The 26,383-nt window shown below is 49.7% G+C and overlaps 1 protein-coding gene and 1 long non-coding RNA gene across 5 annotated transcripts in view; one reads left to right on the top strand and one right to left on the bottom strand.

Annotated features, from left to right (window-relative positions):
- Window positions 1-4,204: 4,204 nt before the first annotated feature.
- Window positions 4,205-7,992, bottom strand: LOC139439711 (uncharacterized). The gene is made up of 2 exons (XR_011649767.1): window positions 7,403-7,992; window positions 4,205-5,314 (listed from the first exon to the last, which is right to left on the bottom strand). It is a non-coding gene; the product is annotated as an uncharacterized lncRNA (long non-coding RNA).
- A 124-nt stretch (window positions 7,993-8,116) lies between these two features.
- Window positions 8,117-26,383, top strand: part of SLC45A1 (solute carrier family 45 member 1) — a 33,232-nt gene continuing 14,965 nt past the window's right edge. For 2 of the 4 annotated variants that reach the window (XR_011649766.1, XM_058304483.2), the window contains exons 1-5: window positions 8,117-8,177; window positions 12,924-13,344; window positions 13,914-14,006; window positions 14,445-14,669; window positions 17,897-18,597. Coding sequence is in view for 3 of the 4 variants with exons in the window: in XM_058304483.2 (XP_058160466.1) it covers window positions 12,948-13,344; window positions 13,914-14,006; window positions 14,445-14,669; window positions 17,897-18,597 (1,416 nt within the window). In the remaining variant the exon portion in view is untranslated. Of the gene's footprint in view, window positions 8,178-8,562; window positions 12,805-12,923; window positions 13,345-13,913; window positions 14,007-14,444; window positions 14,670-17,896; window positions 18,598-26,383 lie in introns of those variants that run through there. The other 2 variants (XM_058304482.2, XM_058304484.2) reach the window with 2 other exon arrangements.

The following is a 26,383-nucleotide window of genomic DNA, read 5'->3' as shown; positions in this document are numbered from 1 at the left end:
AAAGTATAAAAGTGGAAAAAGACATGCTAGGCCACCACTAGCCAAAAGACAGCTGATGTAGTTATACCTATGTCAGACAAAGCAGATTTCAAGGCAAGAGGGATTGTTAGAGATAAAGAGGGACATTCTGTATGACAGGGGGTCCCATCTGCCACCAAGATATACCATTCTAAATTTGTATGCACATGAAAACATAGCCCCAAAAGTAAAAACTGAAGTAATGAAAATGCACCAGTATTTTGAAGTGATGAATACGCAACTCGGTGATTATACCAAATGCCATTAATTGTGCACTTTAGATAAATTATATGGTTTATTTTTTTAAAAAGTAGGCGGCGGACTTGGCCCAGTGGTTAGGGCGTCCGTCTACCACATGGGAGGTCTGCGGTTCAAACCCCGGGTCTCCTTGACCCGTGTGCAGCTGGCCCATGCGCAGTGCTGATGCGCGCAAGGAGTGCCCTGCCACGCAGGGGTGTCCCCCACGTAGGGGAGCCCCACGTGCAAGGAGTGCACCCCGTAAGGAGAGCTGCCCAGTGCGAAAGAAAGTGTAGCCTGCCCAGGAATGGTGCCGCACACACAGAGAGCTGACACAACAAGATGAAGCAACAAAAAGAAACACAGATTCCCAGGCCGCTGACAACAACAGAAGCGGACAAAGAAGATGCAGCAAATAGACACAGAGAACAGACAACTGGAGGGGGGGGGGGGCGAAATAAATAAATAAAAATAAATCTTTAAAAAAAAAAAAGTAGGGTGGGTTGGAAGAAAATACACCAAATGTAAGAAACAGTCTATAGTTAGTAGTAACACTTTGACAATGCTCTTTCATAATTTGTTACAAATGTTTCACAAAAACGTAAGGTATTTGTGGTAGGGTGATGTATGGGACCACTGTGTGATGTTATACATGTTTGTTTTGTAAGTTCACAACTTTTACTATAAACTTATTGTTTATGTATGTTCATATATGAATGATAAACTTCAAAAATAAATTTTTTAAACACTTCAATTTTAGAATGAAAAAAGGCAAAAACTGACAGAAATACAAGTAGACAAATGCACAAGCATAACGTGATATTGTAATATGTTCTCTCAGTAACTTTTAAAATACCATACAAAAAGTAAAGATATAGGAGATTTGAACATGCTTAGCAAATTTGCCTTAAGTGACATATATAAAACACTGTACTTCACAGTCACACTTTTTTTTTTCAAGTACACATAAATATGTGACCCCCAAGTGACCTCATGTTAGGCAATAAAGCAAATGTCAACAAACATCATGCAAAGTATTTTCACTGACCACAATGTAATTAAGTTAGGAATCAATAACAGAAATTTAACTAGAATTTAGAAACATAACATATTTGGAAATTAAGAGTTTTCTAAATATCTATGGGTCAAATTGTAGTGGAAATTAGAAAACATTTTGAATGAAAATGAAAACACTGGATATCAAAATATGTGGGGTGAATCTAAAGTCATTCTTAGAGGAAAATGTACAACTCTAAATGCTCATTTAGAAAGAAAAACAGCTTAAAAAAATGAATAATCTAAGCATTCATCTCAAGATATTAAGAAACAAGGGAAACGGACTTTGGCCCAGTGGTTAGGGCGTCCGTCTACCATATGGGAGGTCCGCGGTTCAAACCCCTGGCCTCCTTGACCCGTGTGGAGCTGGCCATGCGCAGTGCTGATGCACGCAAGGAGTGCCCTGCCACGCAGGGGTGTCCCCCGCGTGAGGGAGCCCCACGCGCAAGGAGTGCGCCCGTGAGGAGAGCCGCCCAGCGCGAAAACAAAGAGCAGCCTGCCCAGGAATGGCGCCGCCCACACTTCCTGTGCCGCTGAGGACAACAGAAGCGGACAAAGAAACAAAAGCAGACAAAGAAACAAGACGCAACAAATAGACACCAAGAACAGACAACCAGGGGAGGGGGGGAAATTAAATAAATAAATAAATCTTAAAAAAAAAAAAAAAGATATTAAGAAACAAACAGCAAAAGAGATGGGGGAAAAAGTTAAAGAAAGGAAATAATACAGGTAAAAGCAGAAATTAATTAAATACAAAATAAGCATACAATAGAGAGGATCAACAAATTTGTTTCTTTGAAGAGACTAATTGATAAGCCCCTGGCAAGACCGATCAAGAAAAAAAGAGAGAAAACCTAAATAATCAGTATCAGTAATGGAAAAAATGGGGCATTGCTACAGATCTCACAGACATAAATCCTTACTTTAAAGCGTTTTGTGATAGTTTGGTAATCTATATTTTTAATCAAATTGTCCACTTCATCTTAATTTTAAAATTCTTTTGGCAAAGAATTGTTTATAATATTCTTTAGGATCTTTATAATGATTTATGAAAAAGGTAGTGCTCTAAAATAGTGAGGAGAGTACATTCATTTTCTTTTCTTTTTTTTTTTTTAAGATTTATTTTTATTTCTCTCCCCTTCCCCCCTTCCCCCATTGTCTGCTCTATGTGTCCATTCACTGTATGCTCTTCTCTGTCTATTTTGTTGCATCATCTGCTGTGTCAGTGCTCCATGTGTGCAGGGCAACTCCTGGGCAGGTTGCGCTTTTCTTGAGCAGGGCAGCTCTCCTTGCAGGGCGCACTCCTTGCACATGGGGATCCCCTACACAGGGGACACCCCTGCGTGGCACGGCACTCCTTGTGCACATCAGCACTGTGCATGGGCCAGCTCACCACATGGGTCAGGAGGCCTGGGTTTGAACCATGGACCTCCCATATGGTAGGCAGATGCTCTATCAGTTGAGCCAAATCCGCTTTGCGTGGACATTCGTTTTCATAAATTGTGTTCAGTCAAGTGGATATTCATGTGGGGAAAAAAAACGACACCAATCCCATACCAAAAACAAAACTCAATTCTAGGTAAATTAAGATCTCAATGTGAAAAGTAAAACAATAAAATTTCTCAAAGATAACACAGAATTACATTCACAACCTTGAAGTAAAGAAAGATTTATTAAATAGGACACAAAAAACACCATAAAGAAAACAATTGATTAATTGGACTGCATCAAAATTAAGAACTTGTAAAAGGCTTGTACCCAGAATACATAACAAATGCTTGTAAATCAATAAACAAGGCAGACAACCCAAAAGAAATATGGGCAAAAGCCTTGACAGGCATTTTACAAGGGAGACAATGAGATGGTCAATAAGTAAGTCAGAGAAAATTTAAATTATAACTTCAATTAGGCGGCGGACTTGGCCCAGTGGTTAGGGCATCTGTCTACCACATGAGAGGTCCTCAGTTCAAACCCCGGGCCTCCTTGACCTGTGTGCAGCTGGCCCATGCGCAGTGCTGATGCGCGCAAGGAGTGCCCTGCCACGCAGGGGTGTCCCCCGCGTAGGGGAGCCCCATGCGCAAGGAGTGCGCCCCGTAAGGAGAGCCACCCAGTGTGAAAGTGGAGCCTGCCCAGGAATGGCGCCGCCCACACAGAGAGCGGACACAACAAGATGACGCAACAAAAAGAAACACCGATTCCTGTGCCGCTGACAACAGAAGTGGACAAAAGAAGATGCAGCAAATGGACACAGAGAACAGACAATCGGTGTGGGGGGGAGGGAGGGGAGAGAAATAAATAAAATAAATCTAAAAAAAAAAAACAAACTTCAATTAAATACAAATACCCACTAGATGGCTAAAAGCAAAAGATGAACAATACCAGACTGTGGTGAGTATGTGAGCAATACTAATATTAGAAAGGAAATAAGCATGACTTTTAGAAAACTGACATTCTCTACTAAAGCTGAACATATATTTATCCACAGAAATACCTACACGTGTGCACCAAAACTTGTACCAGAATGTCCATAGTAACATTATCTGCAATAACCCTAAAATGGCAACAACCCAAATGTCTATCAGCAGAAGGATGGCTAAAGATCTTAGGGTATACTTATATGATAGAACATAGACAGCACTGCCATGACTTGCAAAATCAGAATGATGCACAAAAGTAAGCAAAAGAATACATATTTATGATTCCATTTATACGAAGTTAAAAAAAGAAAACAAAACAACAACAAACCTGGCTAAACAAAGCCCTAGAGTTTCTGGATGAAGCTACTCAGGATTTCCTGTCTGCATGCCCTTACCCATTCACAAGGAATCAAGGCGCTTGTAACAGAGTGTCTTTAAACAAACTGTTTACTTGGGTTGTCTTTTTTTTTCCCCCCCCCCCGCAAGACTTTCCAGATGAAGGAAGCAGTGTGTTCCTTTAAACACTGGTGCCAGCTCCACATCTTTCAGCAGACGGGCACCTGGAGTGGTGTGCTGTGAGCCTCCTGGGCGCACCTGTAAGTGCAGTAGGCAGTTTCCACACCCTGACAGTTTCCCACCTCAGACTCCTGTGCTTTCTTTAGCACCCTGGGAGTTGGTTCTGCTGCCTACAGGTGCCGTTGCAAGTGCAGGGTATGTAACACCCCCAGGGGTAATCCTCTACTTCCCGGGGCAAAAAGATGCCAGTTAAATGCCCCAGCTCCCCATCATCACAGGGAGGATTCCCAGACCCATTCCAACTGGCTCCTCAGGGCGCCAGCAGAACTGCACCCCGGCGGCCCACGGGTGCAATCTGGTGACTCCTGTGCTGGCCGCTGGCTCTGCCCCCTCCACCTCGCTCTCCTCACCCCTGCATCCTTGGCTCATCTCCAGAATAAACGACCTGCCACCAGCTCAGGACCTGCTTGTCTTAACACTCACACAGGTGTTAGAGCTATAGAGAAAAAAACCCAGAAAGTGACAAATATCACAGTTGTTATAGTGATTATGTCCTGGTGGGGGTTGGGAGCAGGGGTTCGTGTGAGGAGGGGCTTCTAGGGATCTGGAAAATATTCTGTTCTAGACCTGGCTCGTGTTTACACAAGTGCGCACTTTGTGGTCCATCATCGAGCTGTTTATTTTGTTTGGTGCACTATTCTGGGTTGTATTTCATGATGTAAAATTTACTAACTCATGACTGTTACTAAGAAAAAAGATTAAAATCATGTGGAAATTGTTTAAACTTTTATTTATTAGTAATACAAGTGGAGGTTAAGTGTTTAGACTCAGAATTTTAATATATGGAACAAATAAAGCACAAAAACCCAATGGACTTTAAAGATCTCGGTGAAGGGCTGTCTGCGGGTTTCTCCTCTCGAGCCCCCTCCGGAGGTTGGCGGGGACGCCCCTCTGCATCTGGGGTGTCCTCTGGATTCTCCAAGGCTCTGAAGAGCAGCCCGGCACCAGAGGTCCTGAAAGCCTCCCAGCTTCGTCAGCGAGGGGCGGTTTCCTCTCCTCGGCGCCAAGACCTGTCCCAAAGGGCTACCAGAGTTACCACATCAAAATACAGGGTGCCAAACACTGCCTGGAACAGACTTACACTAAAAAATAATTTGCTGTCTATCTGAAATTCCAACTAAACTGGGCATCCTATATTTCATCTGGCAACTCTACGTCCCAAGGAGGCAGGACTCTGCCCCCTGGGTGCCCGCCACACCTGGTTTCCACTGCCTTGGTCTAGAACCTCGGAGCCCCAACGCCCTGCGGCTCTAGCACTGCCTGAAATCTACGCCCTGGGATTTTGCTCTGGCCCCTCTCCAGATCCCAAATATAATCCTTCTGGGTTCTAATTCCCCTGAGTCCCAGCCCTGCTAGAGGGCCCAGGGTCCAGCTGTTGCTTCCAAAGCTTCTTTATCAGGAGGGCATATGTCTGGAAGTCAGAGTTCATTTTCCCGCAGAAATATTATGACTTTGTTCCCAGGCCACTCCATAACAATTGTTTAACCCATAAGGTTCCTGGCTCCTCTGAGCGACCTGGTCCTGGGTTTGAATCCTCGTTCTGGAGATGGAAAATAGGGTGGGGATTTGCTCGTTTCATTAAACTGTGAGGATTAAATGAGATTAAGGTGCATAAGGCCTTGACAGCCCCTGGCACAAGCTCTGTTACTAAAAATAATATTTTTCAGTTTAAAAAGCAGGCAAACACTTGGTACTTGCTTTGAGTAAAGCAAAAGTTAAAAGAAAATCCAACCTTAGAACTAGGAATCCCTGAAAAACCAGAAAATGCTTTAAAACGACTACCTCTTCTTCCCTTCTGTGCTGAAAAAATACAAGATGTGCGCCGCAGCCGCAGGCCGTGGGGCTCTGCCACCACCTCGTGGACGGCCGGGGACAGCCACCGCCTCTCCACGCGGGCTTCTCCCTGCGTGGCCTGAGCCACGGCAGGTGTGCAGTTACTCACACCCTACCCAGGTGTGCGGAGGAACGTGTTTACTTATTTATCGCCAACTGATTTGCCCTCTTTGCTGAGCCACCACCCACCAGGTGGATGGGAGGTATGGGCGGCGGGAGGTACTGACTTTGTTCAAACTGGATTTAAAATCGAGTCCAGTCTAGTCATTTGAACGGTCCCTTTGGGTCCGGTTTGGTCTCTTGGGGGTAATCAATCGGCCTTTCCCATCTCTGTCCCCCTGCTCCTCTCTGGGGTGGGTGCAGGGGCTCCTGGCCACATGCAGGTCCCCCGGGTGCGCTGCAGGGGCGGCTGGGGCCCGGCGAACCCCTGCCCTCCCGGGGCTCTGTGGGAACCTGGAGGGGGGGGTCCCTGCTGCCTCGTGGCCCTGCCTGGCCCTGTGGCCCTCTGGGTGTCCGCCACTGTCCCCACCTGCCTTCCGGCCTGGCTGTCCTTCCCGCACGAAGGATGAGGGCCACCCAGACACCCTCGCCGCCACCCCAGGGGGCCAGCGCGGCGGCGCAGCCCCCCGAGCTAGGAGCCCCCACGCGGCCTGCCCTCCCGGCCGGGCCGCCACCCCACGCGCGGCGGGATGCTGAGGCTTACCTGCTAGCGCCGCGAGCCTCGCGCCGGCTGAACAGACCCCCACCCGGAAACGGGGCCACCCGGGCTAGGGCGCCCCACCTTCGGCGCTCGCCCCCCCCACCCCAAACCCGCTTTCCCCTCGGCGAGTCTACCTCCCCGTATCGGGGGCTCAAACTGGAGACCCCTCGGCGCCTCCTCCCACACTCCCCACCCACAGCTACCCCCGGCCCTAGGGGGTTTTGCCTCCTAGACTCGCGGCTAGCCCACCGCCCGTGCTCCTCGCTCCCGGCGCCCCCGCCCCCTCCAATCCGCCTTCCTGCTGCAGCCGCAGGGGCCTCTCCAAGCCGGGACGCGAGCTGTCACCCGCGCCCGCCACAGACCCTGTGCGGGCTTCGCCTGGCTCTCGGGAAAAGCCACCAGCGCGGAGGCCGAGCCGCTTCTGCTCTGACCCCGGCCCGCCGGGCGCCTCCGCCCTCCAGCCCGCAGCCTTCCTCCAGCCGCTCGCCGACCCCGTGCTGAGCGCACCGCCCTCCCTGCGCTCCCGGCGACCCCCCTACTAGACGCGCGCTCCCCTCGGCAGCACCTCCGCAGAGGTCGTTTCCCTGACGACGGGCTAGCCCAGTGCCGCAGCATTATTGGGCCCGGCCCTCCTCCACCCCAGGACCTTTGCACGTGCTCCTCCCCCGCCAGGTGGCAGCCAGGCCTCCCCAAGCCTTTCCTCAGACGTCACCTCTGGGAGGGCCCCTCTGCTTAGAACCGCAGCACCCACCCCCCTGCACCCCCACTCTCCTGAGCCCCTCTCGGAGGAGCCGCTCTCTGTCCCCGTCTGAAACGTCGCTCCGGGGGGCAGGGCCTCGCGTCTGCGTCCTGCGCTGCTGCCTTCCCAGGGCCGAGTGGGCACCGGGTGCGCGCGTTACGCGCGTGCGTAAAGGCGGGCTGCTGCCCCCCGCAGCGCCCCGCACGCGGAGGGGCGCGCGAAGCGGTTCCCGTTTCTTCTAGAATCAGAAGAGGAAAAGGGGTCGCGGGGAGGGGACACCGCCCCCCACGCGGCGCCGTCAGCGTCGCCTTCCTCCCGGGGCGGGGGTGGGCACGTCGCTCGCCACCGGGAAGGGCCGCGGGGGGCCCGCGCCGCCCCCTCGGACCTGGACCGTGGCTGGCCGCGGGCGGCCGGGGGGCGCGCGGCCGGCGGGGGCGCGGGGCGCCGCGGGGCCGCTTTAAGGGTGCGCTGCGGGCGCGGGCGGGGAGGCTGCGGGCGTGACGTCACGGCCCCGCCCCGCGGTGATGCGGCTGCGGGCGCGGGGGGCGGCGGGCGGGACCCGAGCGCGCGGCGGGCAGGAGCCCGGCCCGGCGGACCGCAGGTACCTCCCCATCCGCGCGCGCCCCGCGCCGTGCGGCGCCCGGGCCGAGGTGGCCCCGCGACCCTTGTTCGGGGGCGTCCGGTGGCTTGAACTGTACACAGAGCCCCCGCCTCCCGCCCCGGGTGCGGAGCCCTCGGGCCCGGGGGAGGTGCCCTCGCCCTTGGCACGGGAGGAGCGGGGACTCGGCCCCGCGCCCGGCCGCCGCTGTGCCCGCCGAGCCCGAGGCCTGCGCCCCGGCCGCCGGGCAGGTGTCCTCGGCGCCCGCGTCACCCCTGCGCGGGGCTGCACCTGTGGCCCGCCCGGGGCCCCGGGGATGAGCCCCCGCCCCGCGGGCTTCAGCTCGCGGAGCGGGAGCGGGGCGATCCCTGCCCCCCGGAGCGCCAGCCCGGGGACCACGAGGCGCCTTCCCTGCGCTCCGTCCTCGACTGTGGAGAAGTTCTCCCATGATTTCGGGGGTTACCATGATGTCTGTGTTTTCCAGCTTTTGTAGGGAAATAGAGTCGGGTGCTGGGGAAACCCAGGTGCCGTGTGCGCCCTGGCGCTCAGGTGGGACCCTAATTGGCGGTGGCAGAAAGTGAGAGGCGAGCTCACTGGCCTGTGATCCGGGAACGAGCTGATGAAAGAAACCCCTAAGCCTGCAGGCCCAGGGGTGCTCCGGGGGGCTTTCCTTGCCTTTGGATGAGGAACGCGAGGGCAAGTGACCCCACCTGAACCCCCCATGGGAAGTGCTGTTTTCAGAGAGAAGAGGAGAAAGAAATGAGGAATTGATGTTGGCTCCTAGCAGGATAATTTTAAGCATTCAGATGACATGGACGTTATTTTGATTACTCATTTGCTGCTTAAACTTTGGGTACCACAGTCCGAGGGCTCCTTCCTTTAAACATCCTCTGTCTTCCCAAAGTACCAGAGGTCCTTGGATAACCTTTGGGTATCTGGAGACAGTGTATGCTTTTTCTTTGGACCAAGTACACAGTCATACCTTGTGGTCTGGTGAATATTTGCTTTGGCGTGTTAAAATTCTGTTTCATTATTTTAGATTTCACTTCTGATCATTTTTTAATAGTAACATTCACAAAATGAAGTCTTACAACTCTTGAAATAAATTTTCATGGGAACTTCCAATAGATGCATCTTATTTTTAAATGGTAGTACTGATCCCCAAATTTGGAGGCATACCTTTCACGAAGGCCTTTTTCAAGCGCAGGTTTACTCCAGGCTTAGCTGCTGGAGGGAACTTAAAGTGGGGACCTTGAGGCTCTGGCGTTTGCCGGGACAGGCCATGGGCTGTTCTAGAACTGGGGGTGACGGGGCGGCGGTGGTGGAGTTGGCACGTCACAGGTAGAGGAGTGGGCTAGCTACACAGTCCATTTTAAGTAGGATCAAAAGGTTCCCTTTCTCAAAAATAGACTTCTCCATGCTGTTTAAAGGTGAAATTCCTCCAAACTGGGTGCACAGCTCTTCCTTCCAAGGATAAAGGTGAGGTGCCTGAGGCATGCGCTTCAGTCACGGGGTGTAAGTGCTGATACCTGTGCCGGAAGGAAAGGGGCTGGACAGAGGGCACTGGCCCCGGACCGAGTGTGGGACAGTCACCTGGCACTGGTAGTTGGTTTGTGGCACTCTAATCCTGCCACCTTGGAATGAAATTCCAGGGGATGCTAAGAGCTCCCTAGGTTTTTGGAGTTTTTCTTGAGTATTTGCTGTATCCGAGGGTCTGGGCCAAACCCCGTGAGGAACATAAGCAAGAAGCTTAGCTTTTTTTTTTTTTCTTTCAATCTTGATTGAATCTTTATAAATCAATTACATTTTTAATGAAGTATTGTCTACAAAGTTCTGAGGTACACCAGATCTTGTTTTAGAGGAAAGCATGGGTTTTTTTCCCTTAGGTCACAAAATAAGGCACAGAAGCGAGAGCAGAATGAGTCTCTGGCCAGGCCATCGTGTCACCTTGGTATAAAGTCCATCTTTTAGGTTTCAAGGCCTTCGTGCCTTGACCCCTCCCTAATGGCCATCTCTCTCTCCACCCCCATCGTGCCCAGCTGTGGTGCACGCTTGATTGCGCAGCGGTCCCCGCAGCTTAGAACGCCTTTCCTCTTCTTTTCAGCTAACGCCAGCGCAATGCCTGGATATTTCTTTTATCTGTTTGATTTAAGTGTCTTGGTATTCAGTTCTCAGTCAGAAGGGGGGGATGTGTGGGTGGCTGGATGAATGTTTGGAAAGGTATGGTAGATGAGTGGATGGAAGGATTCTTAGGTGAAAGTGTGGATGGATGGATGGATGGATAGATGGATGGAATTATGGGTGCATGGGTTGGTGGGTGGGAGAATGGGTGAGTGAGTGGATGAGTGGATGGGTGGATGAGTGCCCCGATGTGTGTAGATGAATGGATGGATGGTTGGCAATTTGGAAGGATGGATGGGGTTGGGAAGATGGATGGATGGGTCATTGGGTTAGCACTAGGGCCTGAATTCTGCTGGGTCCTCTCTCCAGTCAATCATTTCCATCACTGGTATCTTCTAAAGAGAATAAAGATAACCCTGGAGTGGATGGGGTGGGGGTGGGGGGTCGGGGATGCCTGGCTAGAGTGACACATTTTAGGATGATTCGTGACAAAGTTATGAGCTAGTGATGGTGTGATGAAAGGGGGTATGTTAAGCTGATGTCAGAAATAAGGGCCTCATTTCTAGTGCTTAAAACTAATTTTGAAAGGAAGCCAATCATGTTTATCTTTGTAAATGACCCGTGTCCTTGTCAGGAAACCTGTCAACACTGAGAAACTCATCTGAGGTTTGGAGCCTACTTCTCAGGAAGAACTTCAAAGAAAATTTGGGGAATTGCTTTCTTGAGAGGCGAGGTGGGGTGGGCTATCAGAGGGCCAAACGGAATCCAAGAATCTCCCCTCTCTTAGGCTATATTTGTCTTTTCCCCTCAAATCTCAGGAGATTTCCTCTCCCTGTTCTTAGTGAAATAGACATTGGCTGAAATGCACAGGTCAACCTATTGGGACCCATTCTTTTAATATGTATAATCTAGATTAATTTCAAATCAGTGAAAAACAGTTGGATGCAGTCTTAGTTTTCCAGGGCATAACAAATGACTACAGACTGGGTGGCTTGACATAACAGAAATGGATTCTCTCGCAGTTCTAGAGGCCAGCAGTCCTTAAATCATGTTGGGAGGCCCTACTCCCCCCAAAGCTCTAGGGAAGAACCCCCCTTGCCTCTCCTAGCTTCTGGTGGCTGCCAGCTCTCCTTGTGGTTCCGTGGCTCGTGGAAGCCTCCCTCCAGGCTCTACTTCTGTCTTTATGTGTCTCTGGGTACAAATTCCCCTCCCACCTCATCTTGACTTAATTGCTTCTTCAAAGACCTATTTTCAAGTAAGGTCACATTCCAAGATTCTAGGAGGACATGCATTTTGGGGGGGGACACTGTTCACCCCAGTATAGTCCACCCTCCAGCCACCCAAAATTCACATCTTTCCCGTGGGCAAATTACATTCACCCTATTCCAATATCCCTAAAGTCTTAGCCTATGCCAGGAGAAGGTCTCCCAGTGCCACAGAAGGCAAGGAGGTGGTGGTGGGGGCTTGTTTGTGAAGACATTTGCTAATTGCTAATAAGTCCTTGACATTGTGAAAATTGCTCAAAAAATTATTTGAGAAAGGGGGAAAATCTATTTCTCAGCCTTCCCTGGTTCTGTTTGCCCCTTACTTTGTAAATTGTCTCTCCATTGGTTTGTCTCTTCGGAGAGAGCGGTTTAAAACTCTGTAAAACTTGTCGTTGTCCTGGCTTGACTAAAAATGCACTTGTTAAAATCCACGCCGATATGAAAGGATCTTTATTAAACTCTTTTAGCAGCTGTGACTTTTGGCACACATGAAGGAAGGGCTGTCACCTAACCGAGTGCTCAGGGTGCCTGCATGTGACCCTGTCCCATGTCTGGTCTCCCCTCCTCTCTGCTCCCTGGAACCTCCAGGGAAGGGCAACATTAGCACTAGAAATGGGCTGCAGATTCTTCAGTAGGTCTGAGGCCAGCCATTGGGCTTTTGGCTGCCTTTACTTCCTTAGCTGCTCTTTGCATGACTTTCCTGACAGAGCCTCTGTTTGGGAATGATCCCCTTGAGTTTTAGTGTGGAGACTTTGGAATCTGGGGGTCCTTGATCTGAGCAGGGAGAGAGCATTAGGCTTTGGTGTCATTGGGAGATGAGCTGCACTGAGGGGGAAAAGGAGCCTTGTCACATCACCCATACACAGTAGGCTCTACTTTGGGTGGACTGTTTTTTATCCTAAAGTTTCTCCAGTGTTCATACAATGTTTCCCATGTGAAAAGGGTGAGCATACAATCAGGAACAAAACAAGGATGTCTCCTCTCACTACTCCTATTCAACATCATACTGAAAGTACTAGCTAATGCAATAAGACAAGAAAAGAAAATTAAAGGTACACAGATAGTGAAGGAGATATAAAACTGTCTTTGTTAGTAGATGGTATGGTTACCTGTGTAGAAAATCCCCAACAATCAACAAAAACTCCTGGAACTAATAAGGCTGCAGGATACAAGTTTATATATACAAACGTGTGTTGCTTTCCTATATATCAGCATTGAATAATTGGAGTTTGAAATTGAAAAGGGTGAGTGGATGCCAGTTGTGGGGCAAGGGGTAGGGGATGGTTTCTCAGAAAAATTAACTCTTAAAATGGAGGCCCCGTGTGAAGTAACTGCTGCCCCCCCAAATGGACTTTCCTCACAGGAACACCCACAAGCCCTCCCTACGATGATCCCCCCAGCGAGCAGCACTCCTCCAGGAGAGGCCCACTTCCCCACATTGGCTCCTCACGACTTCTGGAGGTCTCAGGTCTCGAGTTACTCAGGCTCCGTGACCCGACACATCAGCCACCGGGCCAACAACTTCAAACGGCACCCCAAGAGGAGGAAGTGCATCCGGCCCTCTCCACCCCCGCCCCCTAATACTCCATGTCCCATTGAGCTGGTGGACTTCGGGGACCTGCACCCTCAGAGGTCCTTCCGGGAGCTGCTCTTCAACGGCTGCATTCTGTTTGGCATTGAGTTCAGCTACGCCATGGAGACGGCGTACGTGACCCCGGTGCTCCTGCAGATGGGCCTGCCCGACCAACTGTACAGCCTGGTGTGGTTCATCAGCCCCATCCTCGGTGAGCCCCACCTCAGCCCTGATGGTGGGCAGCCTCTGGAAGTCCCTGGAAGCTTCTGGAAGTCTCACTTTAGGGTCCTGAGGGAATAAGAGAAGAAAAAGGGATAAGTTTGTTAGTAGGGAGCTGAAGGAAAGTGCAGATATGACTGGCTATCGGCCACATTTTAAGGCACTTTAACCCAGACTGTAGAACAGGAATTTAGCAGACCCCAAGGATGACTGCCATTTTGTGCCAAGCTATCATGGGTGGATGCAAGCAATAAAGCTTAACGTTTGATCTGGGAGGTCGTGGGATTTCTTGGAATCACAAGGAAGGCATGGCTGCCTAGGGCCTCATAGGGTCCAAAATAGAACATTTAAGGGGATGCAGAGGGATTCCAGGAGTCTGCTTATCCTTTATTTTTCTAGCTTAGGGTTTCATTGCTGATTCCAAATTTCGTCATTTTACTCTTTTGATGCATTGGGGACATATGAGTGCAGATACTTCAAGAATGGGATGAGGCCAAGCTCTCTTGGTCATCCATTGTGCTGTGTGGTTCTGGACAATGACCCCTGGCCTGCTTTTTCCAGGATTCCTGCTGCAGCCTCTGTTGGGTGCTTGGAGTGACCGATGTACCTCAAGGTTTGGAAGGAGACGCCCTTTCATTCTTGTCCTGGCTCTAGGTCTGTTGTTTTGGCATTGAAATAAAATGAAAGACAACAAAGAAACCCCAAGGACTTCCTTTTAAGAAAATCTAAGAGAGTCCTGACCCAAGCAGTTACTGAGCCCTCACTGTCTAGTCAAGTGGTGGCAGGGGTTACCCCATAACTAGGCCTGAGTTAACTGTGAGATGAGTCACTGTGGTCATTAAAAAAGAAAAGTCCATAAAGTTCATCTCTTACTTCCTTTGTCTGATGAAATAAAAACCCTGATCCTAATGCAGTAAAAAATAGAGAAAAATAGAGCAGTGAGTCTGCAGGTGACTTTGCCAGTTTGCTCTGCTTGACGTTGGACTAAAAAAAATTCTTGGGGCCCTAAGGATTCTAGACTCAAGGAGAAAATTGTTCAGGGCATGCTGGGCCACGGTGTCTCTGGGTGACTCTTTGTGTCTCGGTGTCCAGGGGCGCTGCTGGGCCTCTCGCTCCTGCTGAACGGCAGGGACATCGGGACAGCACTGGCCGACACGGCCGAAGATCACCACTGGGGCATCCTCCTGACTGTGTGCGGCGTGGTGCTGATGGACTTCAGCGCCGACTCGGCCGATAACCCCAGCCATGCCTACATGATGGACGTGTGCGGCCCGGCGGACCAGGACCGGGGGCTCAACATCCACGCCCTCCTGGCAGGTATGCAGCTCCTCCCCTTGGCGTGCTGGCTCCTGTGTGTGCATTGTGAAGCCCCTCCCCGCTCCCTGATTTGAAAAATAAGTTAATAAAATTCAAATACACGGATGAATATTGAAGTGATTGAAAATAAGTATCTCAAGCAAGAGATCGAAAGTAATATAAATTGGGTGTGTGTGTGTGTGTACAGTCAGTTCTCATTATTTGCGGTACTTAATGTTCTATAAAGTCCCTGCAAATATTGAACCTTGGTTCCCGGAGAATACAGGGTTAGGCCCATCAGTACATAACCTTGTTTTGTGTGTTCTGTTTAAAGACACTTTAATATGTATTGTTGATTCATTAACATTGAAGGTGGAGCTGGCAGCACAATAACTCTTGCCTGAATGAATCTTATCTAGCACATACACTTTCTCCACAAGGCACATCACAGCTTTTTTTTTTTAAGGAACACTAGACAGCACTTCAGCGCTACACTTGGGGGCCATTTGAAACAGCAGAATCAGCAAGGAAAGCAAAAAAAGGGGAATATGTGGCACAAAATGTACATGAAAAGCCCACTTGTTGACAGCGTGGGTGCTGAGACAAGAAGGCAGAACACCGCCTTGCTCATCCTCAGCTGGGAACGTGCACATCAGGTGACTCAAAGCTTTCACCATTTTGTGCATGTCCACGAATGCCTGTGAAAACACCGTGAGCACTGATTTTGGAGTTGTCAATTTTAGCAAGTAAGTGAATTTGCAAATATGGAATCTGCAAATAATGAGGATTGACTGTAGCTAGGTCTATGTGTGTGTGTGTATGACTGTGTCCTGCTTAATGGCAAAACATTGGGAACATTCCTGTTAAAGTCAGGAATAAGGCAAGAATGACCCCTAACTCTGCAGAGCTGATGTAGAAATAAATGAGAGACGCGGAGTGTCAACGTCATCATCACTGGCATCTGTCATTGTACAGATGGAAAATTCAAGGGCACGAACTGCAAAACAGCAAAAGAATTCAGTTGGGTGTTTGGTTACCATGGAATTCTGTAAAAATCAATATTTCTAGCTTTCCTCTATAAAACACTTAGCTTATTACAAAATAAAATGGAAGAGGGAACGGATGTGGCTCAAGCAGTTGAGTGCCTGCTTCCCACACGCGAGATCATGTGTTTGGTTCCTGATGCTTCTTAAAAACAAACAAGCAAACAAAGAAAACCAACTCAGGGGAGCTGATGTGGCCCAGTGGTTGAGTCCTGGCTTCCCACATACAAGGTCCTCGGTTCAATCCTCTGTTCCCGGTACCTAAAAAAAAAAAAAAAAAAATTCCATTTAAAGTTGCAATCAGAAAGATTTTTAAGAATCAGTGAAAAGACTTGTGTGCGGGAAGCAGCTGTCGGTCTGGTGAGTGGTCCGGCTTTGGACTCTGAAAGCCTGAACCAGTTCTTGGCAGTGCACGTGTTAGTTGTGGGGTGTGCTTGGCCTCTCTAAGCCTCACTTGCTCCACCTGAGAATGTCCTTTCTCTCTGTTTACGCACAGGTACCAATGTGGTTCCCCTGAGCCAGGGCTGGGCCTAGAGGGTAGGAAGAGGGACTCTGTTTTACCTTTCTGTACCATTTTTAACTGAGGGAATGTATCACTATGATTGTTTTTAAAAAATTAGTTAATAAAGTTCATCTCACATATGACCTTTTTTAAGGATCAGAAAAGAGCAATCACATCTTAACATCTTCAGAATGGGAGAAAAGGCAGTTAAGATCATAAATGTGAAGGTGAAAATAATAAAATAAAATTTTAAAAAGACCCTACCCCACAGTTTAGAAAGACAGGCAGCCAAGGGATGGGATTGGGGCTTTTAAAATGAACATAGGGGAAGCGGACTTGACCCAATGGTTAGGGCATCCACCTACCACATGGGAGGCCGGCGGTTCAAACCCTGGGCCTCCTTGACCCGTGTGGAGCTGGCCCATGCGCAGTGCTGATGCGCGCAAGGAGTGCCGCGCCACGCAGGGTGTCCCCCGCGTGGGGGAGCCCCAAGCGCCTGCTCCCTGTATACGAGGTTCTGGGTCTAATCCCCAGTACTTCCTAAAAATAATGATAATAAAAAGAACATGGACATGAAATTAAAAGGCTCAGGAGGACAATATGGGACAAATGAAGGAAGTCCTACAGGAAAACTACTGAATAATTAGATTCATGTTTCCACCACACCTTAGGTACAGGTGGAAGATTGAGCGGAAGGTGTCCGAAGCCCAGGCCCTTCCATAGGGATTGTTATTAAAAAGGTAAAAATCCCTGATGTGTCTGATTCTCCCCCAAGCAGAGTGCAGCCAAAAAGCCCACGCTGCTTAATGCAGGTCCCCCTAAACCGCTGTGAGTAAACCAAGGAGACTCGTCTCCCAACCAGGAGACCAACTCAACATACAGATGAACTCAAAGTAAAATTAAAATTAAAGAAAAGAAAAGAAAAAAAATAAAAAGGTAAAAGGGCCTCGGTCCGCAGCAGTGCTGGCGGGGCGGCGGGGCGGCGGGGGGCCTGGGCCGTGGGGCGAGCCGGGCGCGCAGGCCTCTTGCCCTTGTGCTGGCAGCTTAAAGCCAGGCCCGAAGAAACGGCGGTTTCTGGAGGTCAGGTCCGTGGCCACTGGGCGCCTGGCGCATGCGCTGTAACCTGAGGGCCCCTGGGCCACTGGCTGGGGCTGCGGGAAGTGGGCCCTGTGCAGGCAGGCGGGCGGAGAACCGAGTCCTGCGGCCCTGTCGCTTCCCGAGGGTTCGCTGGCCAGGTGGGCTGCTGCCCGGCCATCCTCCAGGTGGGGGGACGTCAGGTGGGAGAGGCCAGGGCCCCTCCTTGGTCACTGTCAGGAGTGACTTTCCTAATGCCGCTCGTGCACCAGGAAGACGCCGCCAGGTGAACAAGACGGGGAGTGCCTCGGGGCCACCTGGGTGGCCAGGTGTGGCCGCATCCCGTGCCACAGACGCGATCTTGCCGCGGGCACGGGTCTGGGACGCGAGGGGGGAGCTGGAGGGGAGCGCGCGCTTCCGTCTAGACGGTCACCTGCCGGCTTCCTGCAAGGCCCCGCGGAAAGCGGAGCGCAGCGCAGGCAGGTGCCCGCTCACCTGAGCCGCCCCAGGGCTGTCCCGCGGGAGCCCCGCTCTCATCTTGAGGGGGGCCGGGGCGACGTGCGGGTCCCCGGCCTGGGCCGCGCCCCTGCGCGCGCGTGTCGGGACCTTCAGCCCCGCTCTCTCCCCAGGTCTCGGAGGCGGCTTCGGCTACGTCGTCGGGGGCATCCACTGGGACAAAACCCGCTTCGGGAGCGCCCTGGGCGGGCAGCTCCGGGTCGTCTACATCTTCACGGCCGTCACCCTGAGCTTCACCACCGTCCTCACCCTGCTCAGCATTCCCGAGAGACCCCTGCGGCCCCCGGGCGACAAGAGGCCGGCGATGAAGAGCCCCAGCCTGCCGCTGCCGCCCTCGCCGCCCGTCCCGCCCGAGGACCCGCACCCGGGCGCCGGCCTGTCCGGCTTCTCCAGCCCCATCTCGCCGCTGAGCCCCCTGACGCCCAAGTACGGCAGCTTCGTCAGCAGGGACAGCTCGCTGACCGGCCTCAGCGAGTTCGCGTCGTCGCTGGGCGCCGCCAACCTCGACAGCGTCCTCATCGACTGCTTCACGGGCGCCCAGGACGCGTCCCCGGGCCTGCCCGGCAGCCTGCCGCGGCCGGCGGTGAGCGCCAGCTTCCCGCGGGCGCCCGACGGCTTCGCGCGCCGGGAGCGGGGCGGCGCCGCGCCCGCGGCCGACCCGGAGGGCGCCGCGCTCAGGGTGGGCTCCCTGGACGCCTCCAGGCCGCGCTCGTGCGGGATCCTGAAGCGGCCCCAGACCTTGGCCATCCCCGACGCTGCCAGCGGGGGCTGCCCGGAGGCCAGCCGCAGGCGGAACGTGACCTTCAGCCAGCAGGTGCGGGGCGCGGGGCGCGGGGCGCGGGGCGGGGGCGCGGGGCGCGGGGCGCGGGGCGCGGGGCGGGGGCGGGGGCGCGGGGCGCAGATCAAAAGAGAAGCTGCATAAACACCGGCGTCTCCCTTCCCGTGCCCCGAAGGGGCTCCCAGGATGAGGTGGGGGAGGCGGGGGAGGTACAGGCGAAGCGCGGTGAGGGGCTGCCCACGACGCCTGGGCGCCTGCACACCCCGCGCGAGCCCGAAGGCGACAGCGCCCAGAGGCCTTTCATTCGTTTCTAGTATTTCCCCCCAACTGCATGGCCCATTTTGACTTTGAAATCCTTTCAAACTTGGGGGACAGTTACGGAAATAATACAACCCCCTGCAGAGGGCCGCAGCACACCCCTACCTGCGGAAACCCAGAGGCAAGTTTCTTGTCCCCCCACCTTTGCCGGATCTTTCTGCCTATTTATCAGTCCGTTCACTGACGCTTGGCTGTAGGTTGCACAGGTCATGCTCCCGGGACACTTAAGGCTGTGGTGTGCATTTCCTAAGAACAAGGATATTCATTTATGCAAGCACCCTGGGGCAGTTAGCAAGTTCAAGGACTTAAACACTGATAAAAGCTTACACTCTATATTCCAAGTTTTCTTTTATGTCCCAATAATGTCCCCCTGAGCCTTTTCTCCTCCTTTGCCAGATCCCACCCAGGATCTGTATTGCATTTAATTGTCCTGTCTCTGAAGTTGCTAGTTTTTTTGTCCTTCCAAATTGTGGAAACAGGTGTACATCTTTCCTGTCTCAACCATTCACAATATCCACGTATGCTCACCCCCTTCCATGACTAAAACTTTTCCATTCTTACTAGAGTTTGTCTAGGTTCTTGACTGTGCTGCAGAAATGAATTTCAAGAGCACGTTGGGTGAGTTAGGCCAGTAATTTATTCAGGCAGGGAGAGAAGAGAAATGGGAGAAAATAACAGATCATGGGTCCCAGATAGAGAGAAAGGGGGTGAAAAGGGACAAAGAGGGCTGATTTACAGATTACACTTCCCCATTAAAGTTTTTTTTTAAATCTTTTTTAAAAATTTTTTTCTCTCCCCTTACCCCCCCTCCCCCAGTTGTCTGCTCTCTATGTCCCTTCACTGTGTGTTCTTCTGTGACCACTTCTATCCTTATCAGCAGCACCGGGACTCTGTGTTTCTTTTTGTTGCGTCATCTTGTTGTGTCAACTCTCCGTGTGTGCGGCACCATTCCTGGGCAGGCTGTGCTTTCTTTCACACTGGGCGGTTCTCCTTACGGGGCGCACTCCCTGCGTGTGGGGCTCCCCTACGCAGGGGACACCCCTGCGTGGCAGGGCACTCCTTGCGCGCATCAGCAATGCACATGGGCCAGCTCCACAGGGGTCAAGGAGGCCCGGGGTTTGAACCGCGGACCTCCCATGTGGTAGACGGACGCCCTAACCACTGGGCCAAGTCCGCTTCCCTCCCCATTATAGATTATCAAAGCCCAGGTTTTACTTGTGTGGCCGTCATGGCAGACGAAGAATGGTGAGAGCAGGGTGCAGAGAGCAGGAACAGGGTCCAAAGGCGAGAGAGAATTCAGGCCTTGTGCCTGCTTTTTGAACTGTTCATTGTTCCACCCCTTTGCTAATGGCAGAGAGGGGCTCCAGCTGTCTGCTGTTTTGACTGATTGCCCCACCCGTCAATCCCCAGGAGGGCCCAATGACAAAGCCCCTGGGGAATATCCGGGCTTCTCCTGGCTTCCGGAGGACGTCTTCTTCTGAGTGGCAGAATCTTGGGGAGGGCCTTCCAGCAGTCCTCTTGGGGTTCTTGATGTCCACGTGGACTTCTTGCCAGGTTCCAGATCCATCTATTGATTCCCTATCTTACTAGCCTGCTTCACCATCTCCCCAAACAGAAACCCGGCACGCATTACGCGTAACTCCCCCTTCCCCCTGCCCCTGGCCCTGGCCCTGTACTTCTGATTTCTAATTCTATGAGTCTGCATGTTCTCCGATCCTTTCTTTGTAGTTACCTCGGGGCTTAAAATTAACATCCTAAATCTGTAACCATTTCTTTTGCTTTGAGACCAAGTTAACTTTAAGAGTATATACAAATTGTGTTCCTATACCCCTCTTTCCCCTCCACCATTATGTAATTTTGTCACAAATTACATGTTTATACATTATGGGTCCAAACCCAGTGATTTATCATTATATTTTATGCATTTGCCTTTGAGTCCTATAAGAAGAGTCCTATAAGAAGTCCTATAAGTAGAGTTACAAACCAAAAATACAGTAGTACTGGCATTTATATTTACCTGTCATTACCCTCACTAGTAATTTTCATTTATTCATGTGGCATTGGTCTTTTGTCTATTTCTTTAGTCTCTCTCGTAGGGCTGGTCTAATGGTGACAAACTCCCTCAGCTTTCATCTAGGAATGGCATAATCCCTCTCCTTTTTGAAAGACAGTTTCGCCAGATATAGAATTCTTGATTGGCAATTTTTTGCTTTCAGCACTTTAAATATGTTATCCCACTGCCTCTTGCCTCCATAGTTTCTGATGAGAAACTGGCAATTAATCTTATTGTCGTTCCCTTGTATGTGACACATTGCTTCTCACATGGCTTTCAGACTTCTCTATCTTTGGCATTTGACAGTTTGATTATAATATGACACAGCATCCCGTCTGGAGTTCATTGGGATGTGTATATTCATGTGTTTTGTTAAATTTGGGAAGTTTTTAGCCATTATTTCCTTAAATATTCTGCCTCTTTCTTTCTTTCTTTCTTTCTTTCTTTCTTTCTTTCTTTCTTTCTTTCTTTCTTTCTTTCTTTCTTTCTTTCTTTCTTTCTTTCTTTCTTCTTTCTTTCTTTCTTCTTTCTTTCCTTCTTTCTTTCTTCCTTCCTTCCTTTCTTTCCTTTCTTTCTTCCTTCCTTCCCCCCTCCTCTCCTCTCCCCTCCCCTCCCCTCCCTTTTTTCCCTCCCCTCCCCTCCCTTTCCTTTCCTTTCCTTTCCTTTCCTTCTGCATAATTGGTATGTTGATGGTGTCCCACAGGTTTCTTGGACTCTGTTTACTTTTCTTTCTTCTTTCTTCTTTCTGCTCCTCAGACTGAATGATTTCAGTTGTCTTATCTTCAAGTTGACTGATTGTTTCTTCTACCAGCTTCAATCTGCTGTTGAACCCCTCTAGGGAATTTTAAATTTCCATTACAATGGTCTTCAGCACTGTTTTGTTCCTTTTATAATTTCCATCTTTCTACTGATACTCTTCCTGTTCATCTATTGTTTCCCTGGTTTCTTTTAGTTATTTGTCCATGTTTTCCTTTAGCTCTATTGGCATACTTAGAACCATTTTTAAAAATTCTTTGGTATGTACCATGTCTGGTCTTCTTCATTGATGGTTTCTAATACTTTACTCTTCTTCTCCTGGGTCATCACTTCCTGTTTCTTTGTATGTTTTGTCATCTTTAGTTGAAACCTGGACATTTTGACATTTTAATGTGTTATCACTGGAATTTAGACTCTGAGGTGTCTGTTCCTTAAGCTTATATCCAGCTAGTGTTATGATTGTCAGGTGCTAACAAAAACAAAGAAGGAAAAAAAAGAAAATACCTTTCCTAGTCTTTGCAGACTGATCGTTCAAGTGCTTCCCTTCAGGGCTTATCCATACAAAGCGTTTAGAGAATGGCTTGTGGTCAAAGCACAGGAGCCACCCTGATCTCGTCTTGAGTGTGCGAGTGTGTGTGTTTGTGTGTATGCATGTGTCACTACGATTTCCCCCATTTACACCGATACAAACACCCCCTCTTCCTGAGGAACAGTGTTCTCATGTTCGGGAGCACTGCACTGTCTGTCCTACAGCCAGCAAACCCCTGCTCTAGGCAGACTCTCGACTGTTCTCCCACAGCATCTGCGGAGAGCTTGATGAGCCTCCTACACATGGGACAACTTCTGGGACAGTGCATCCCCCAGGCCACACCAGACGGAGCAGGGCAGGCATCCATGCCCCTAGCATGTGCACGAGGGCTACTCTGCTCCCTGTGGAACTGGGACCAGGGATCTGCATTGGGAGCACGACTGACTATGTGCCAAGCCAATGAAGTGTGGAGGGGCCAACCGGGGTGCCACGAGGCCCTGCTGCTTTTTTCTTTTTCTTGATTTGGTGCTTGCCCTGTTACTGAAGTCCTTCAACTATTTTCTGGAGCTTTGGGGAAGTTGTTTCTGCCAGTTCTTTTTGGTTGTTTGAAGCTTCTGTGTGGGGAGGTGGGGGCTGAAGCCTCCTACTCTGCCATCTTGAAGTTATATCCTATAGCCTGTGTTGGCCACGGAAATCTGGTGTCAAAGAATCTAAGTCTTCGTGGAAGATGAAAACAAAACATAAAACCTGGCAGATGCTTTTGGTCTCTCCTTCCCTATTTTCATCTCTCCTAGAATCTAACATTAGCTGACTTCTAGAGACCGTGCAAACTATGGATTCTGAAGAGCAGTGGCATGTTCTCCTGTGAAGGCAAAGAAACTTCCAGAAGGCTATTTAGTTGTGTTTAGTACGCAGGTTGGTGGAAGGGCCACTAACTGAGATGTGGGGTTTTGCCAGCTTTCAGAATTCGTGATCTTGAGGAGGCTCCTTTAAATTTAAGCGAGGTTATGCTTTCCTTTAAAGTAGCATGATGGTTAATATGTCCTGTCTGCCCCCAGAGACATTACAGGATGAGAAACAATTTCAGTAAGAATTTGGAGCTTCTTAAGCATGAGTCCCATAAAACCATGTTCAGGGAAGCGGATGTGGCTCAAGCGATTGAGCCCCCACCTTCCACTTGCGAGGCCCCTGGCTCAGTTTCCAGTGCCTCCTAAAGAGGACAGGAAGCGGGAGCAACGGGAAGGTGTGGTGAGCTGACACAACAAGAGACACAAAAAGAAAAACAGGAAACATTACGAAAGACACAACAAAGCATGGAGCGGAGGTTCCTGGTGTCTCATAAAAAGAAAGAGCAAGACAGCGAGCTGACACAAGAGACACAAGCAGAAAGATATGGAGACACAACAAACTAGGGAACAGACGTGGCTCAAGCGATTAGGTGCCTCCCTCTCACATCAGAGGTCCTGGGTTCGGTTCTCAGAGCCTCCTAAAGAAACAAGGAAGACGAACAGATACAGCAAGTGCAAACACCCAGAAGGTAGGGAGAAATAAATAAATAAAATCTTGAAAACAAAACAACAAAAAAACTGTGTTCAGGGAAACAGACTTTGGCCCAGTGGTTAGGGCGTCCGTCTACCATATGGGAGGTCCGCGGTTCAAACCCCGGGCCTCCTTGACCCGTGTGGAGCTGGCCATGCGCAGTGCTGATGCACGCAAGGAGTGCCGTGCCACGCGTCCCCCGTGTGGGGGAGCCCCACGCGCAAGGAGTGCGCCCGTGAGGAGAGCCGCCCAGCGTGAAAAGAAAGAGCAGCCTGCCCAGGAATGGCGCCGCCCACACTTCCCGTGCTGCTGACGACAACAGAAGCGGACAAAAGAAACAAGACGCAGCAAATAGACACCAAGAACAGACAACCAGGGGAGGGGAGGAAATTAAATAAATAAATAAATCTTTAAAAAAAAAAAACAAAAAAAAAACCTGTGTTCAACCTGCCCAGGTTCCTCCAGGGGGGGCAGTTCAAGAGGCCAGGTAAGCCGAAAGCAAAGTCCAAGAAGACACATTTGCTGGGGCTGCAGATGCACATGGGCTATGTCTCCCTAATGCGGTTACCTGATGCGGTTACCTGATACTGGTTACCTGATGCAGGTTACCTGATGAGGGTTACGTGATGTGGTTACCCAATGCAAGTTACCTGATGCGGTAACCTGATGCAGATGCAGTTACCTGTTGCAGTTACCCTCCAGCTCAGCCTGAACCTGAACTGCAGCCCCAAAGGACCCCGGATGAACAGTTCCTGCTGTTATGCTGCACTCCGTCCCACCCACCCCCAGCCCCCAGGGACCCCAGGGAACCCATCCACTCTTCCCAGGAAGACTTCCCTGAAACCCTGGCTCTGATTCTGCCAAAGGTTAACTGGAGACCTGTTTTGTGGTGGTTCACTTTCGCTGTGTGTTTTCTTCGCATAACCATCTCGTTTGCTTTTCTCTGGCACATCATGGCCTGTCCTCTGATGTCTAGTAGCACGACTGCCACCTCCCACGAAGCAGTCAGGCTGCAAATGTGCATCCTCGTCCTTGTTGGGGGGTATCGGCTCAGGTCTGAGAAGGGTTTGAAGAACTGAAAACCACTGAAGAATTAGAAAAACACCATGACTCTCAAAGGAGGGAGACTTTCTAATGGCTTAAATCAGGGCACCGTCAGCCTCGCGAGTCATCATCAGTCAGTTCTTTCATCAGTATTGGGTCATCCTGTCCTGTTTCAGAAAAATTCAGACTGGCTTCCAGGTACAGTTCTTTAGGTATGGTTGAAAATCTTATTTTTTGTTTTTTGTTTTTTTAATTTATTGAAATATATCACTCATACATGAATATACATAAACAATAAGTGTATAGTAATAGTTGTGAACTTATAAAACAAACATACATAACATCATACAGGGCTCTCATACCTCATCCTACCACCAATACCTTGCATTGTTGTGAAACATTTTTAACAAATGATTAAACAGCATCCTCAAAATATTACTACTACCAAAGTATTTTTCCCCCAACCTACCCTATTATTATTATTTTTATAGCATTTATACATGAACATACGTAAACCATTAAGAATATAGTAAAAATCATGAACTTACAAAGCAAACATGCATAACATCATACAGGGGTCCCATAATCCACCCTCCACCAACACCTTGCATTGTCATGAGGTATTGGTTACAAATTATGAAAGAATATCATCAAAATCTTACTACTAATTTTAGTCCTTATATTACATTTGGTATATTTTCCCCCAACCCACCCTTTATTATTTTTAAAATATATTTTTATGACAGAAGTTGTAAACTTACAAAACAATCATGCACATGTGCAGAATTCCCAAACAACACCCGCTCTCAACATTCCACATTGTGGTGGAACTTTGTTACAGATTATAAGATAATATCACCCAATTATTACGAGGTCCATATACATTTGGCACACATTTTCCATACTTCCCCATCATCAACTCAGTACATCTTTGGCAAAGATGCAAGAATATTACATTATTACTGTTTACCACAGTCCATAGGTCACTCCAGTTGTATATATCCCATGCTTCTCCACATTCCCAACACCCTGCAGTAGTGATGTACATTTGCCCTAGCTCACAAAGGACACTTGCATCTGTACCATCAACCACAATTCTCATCCACCTCTGGGTTTACTGAGCTGTTCAGTCCCTAGATTATTCTCTAGCATTCTGTCATTTGGCATTTACATCCCTAGACTACCATTTTCAGCCACATCCCCATTTATAAACCAACTATTACTTATTATAATGTGTTACCATCAACTCTGTACATTTCTGCACTTTTACAGTAAAGCTAATTAAAACTTCTACATATATTAAACATCAGTAGTCCATCTCAGTCCTCCTCTTATCTCCTTTAAGAATCCACCACCTACCACCAGGGCTTGAAGATATTTTCCTACATTTTCTTCTAGAAGCTTTATGGTTCTTGCTTTTAAATTTAGATTTTTTATTCATTTTGAGTTAACTTTTGTATAAGGTGTGAGATAGGGTTCCTTTTTCCTTCTTTTGGCTATGGATATTCGTTCTCTCAGCACCATTTGTTGAATGGATTGTTCTGCCCGAGCTGGGTGGGTTTGACAGGCTAGTCAAAAATCTC

The sequence above is a fragment of the Dasypus novemcinctus genome, chromosome 9 (assembly GCF_030445035.2).
Source record: "Dasypus novemcinctus isolate mDasNov1 chromosome 9, mDasNov1.1.hap2, whole genome shotgun sequence".
Classification (NCBI taxonomy): domain Eukaryota; kingdom Metazoa; phylum Chordata; class Mammalia; order Cingulata; family Dasypodidae; genus Dasypus; species Dasypus novemcinctus.
The sequence above is the reverse complement of the archived record's forward strand: the minus strand, read 5'-3'. Positions and strand labels throughout refer to the sequence as shown.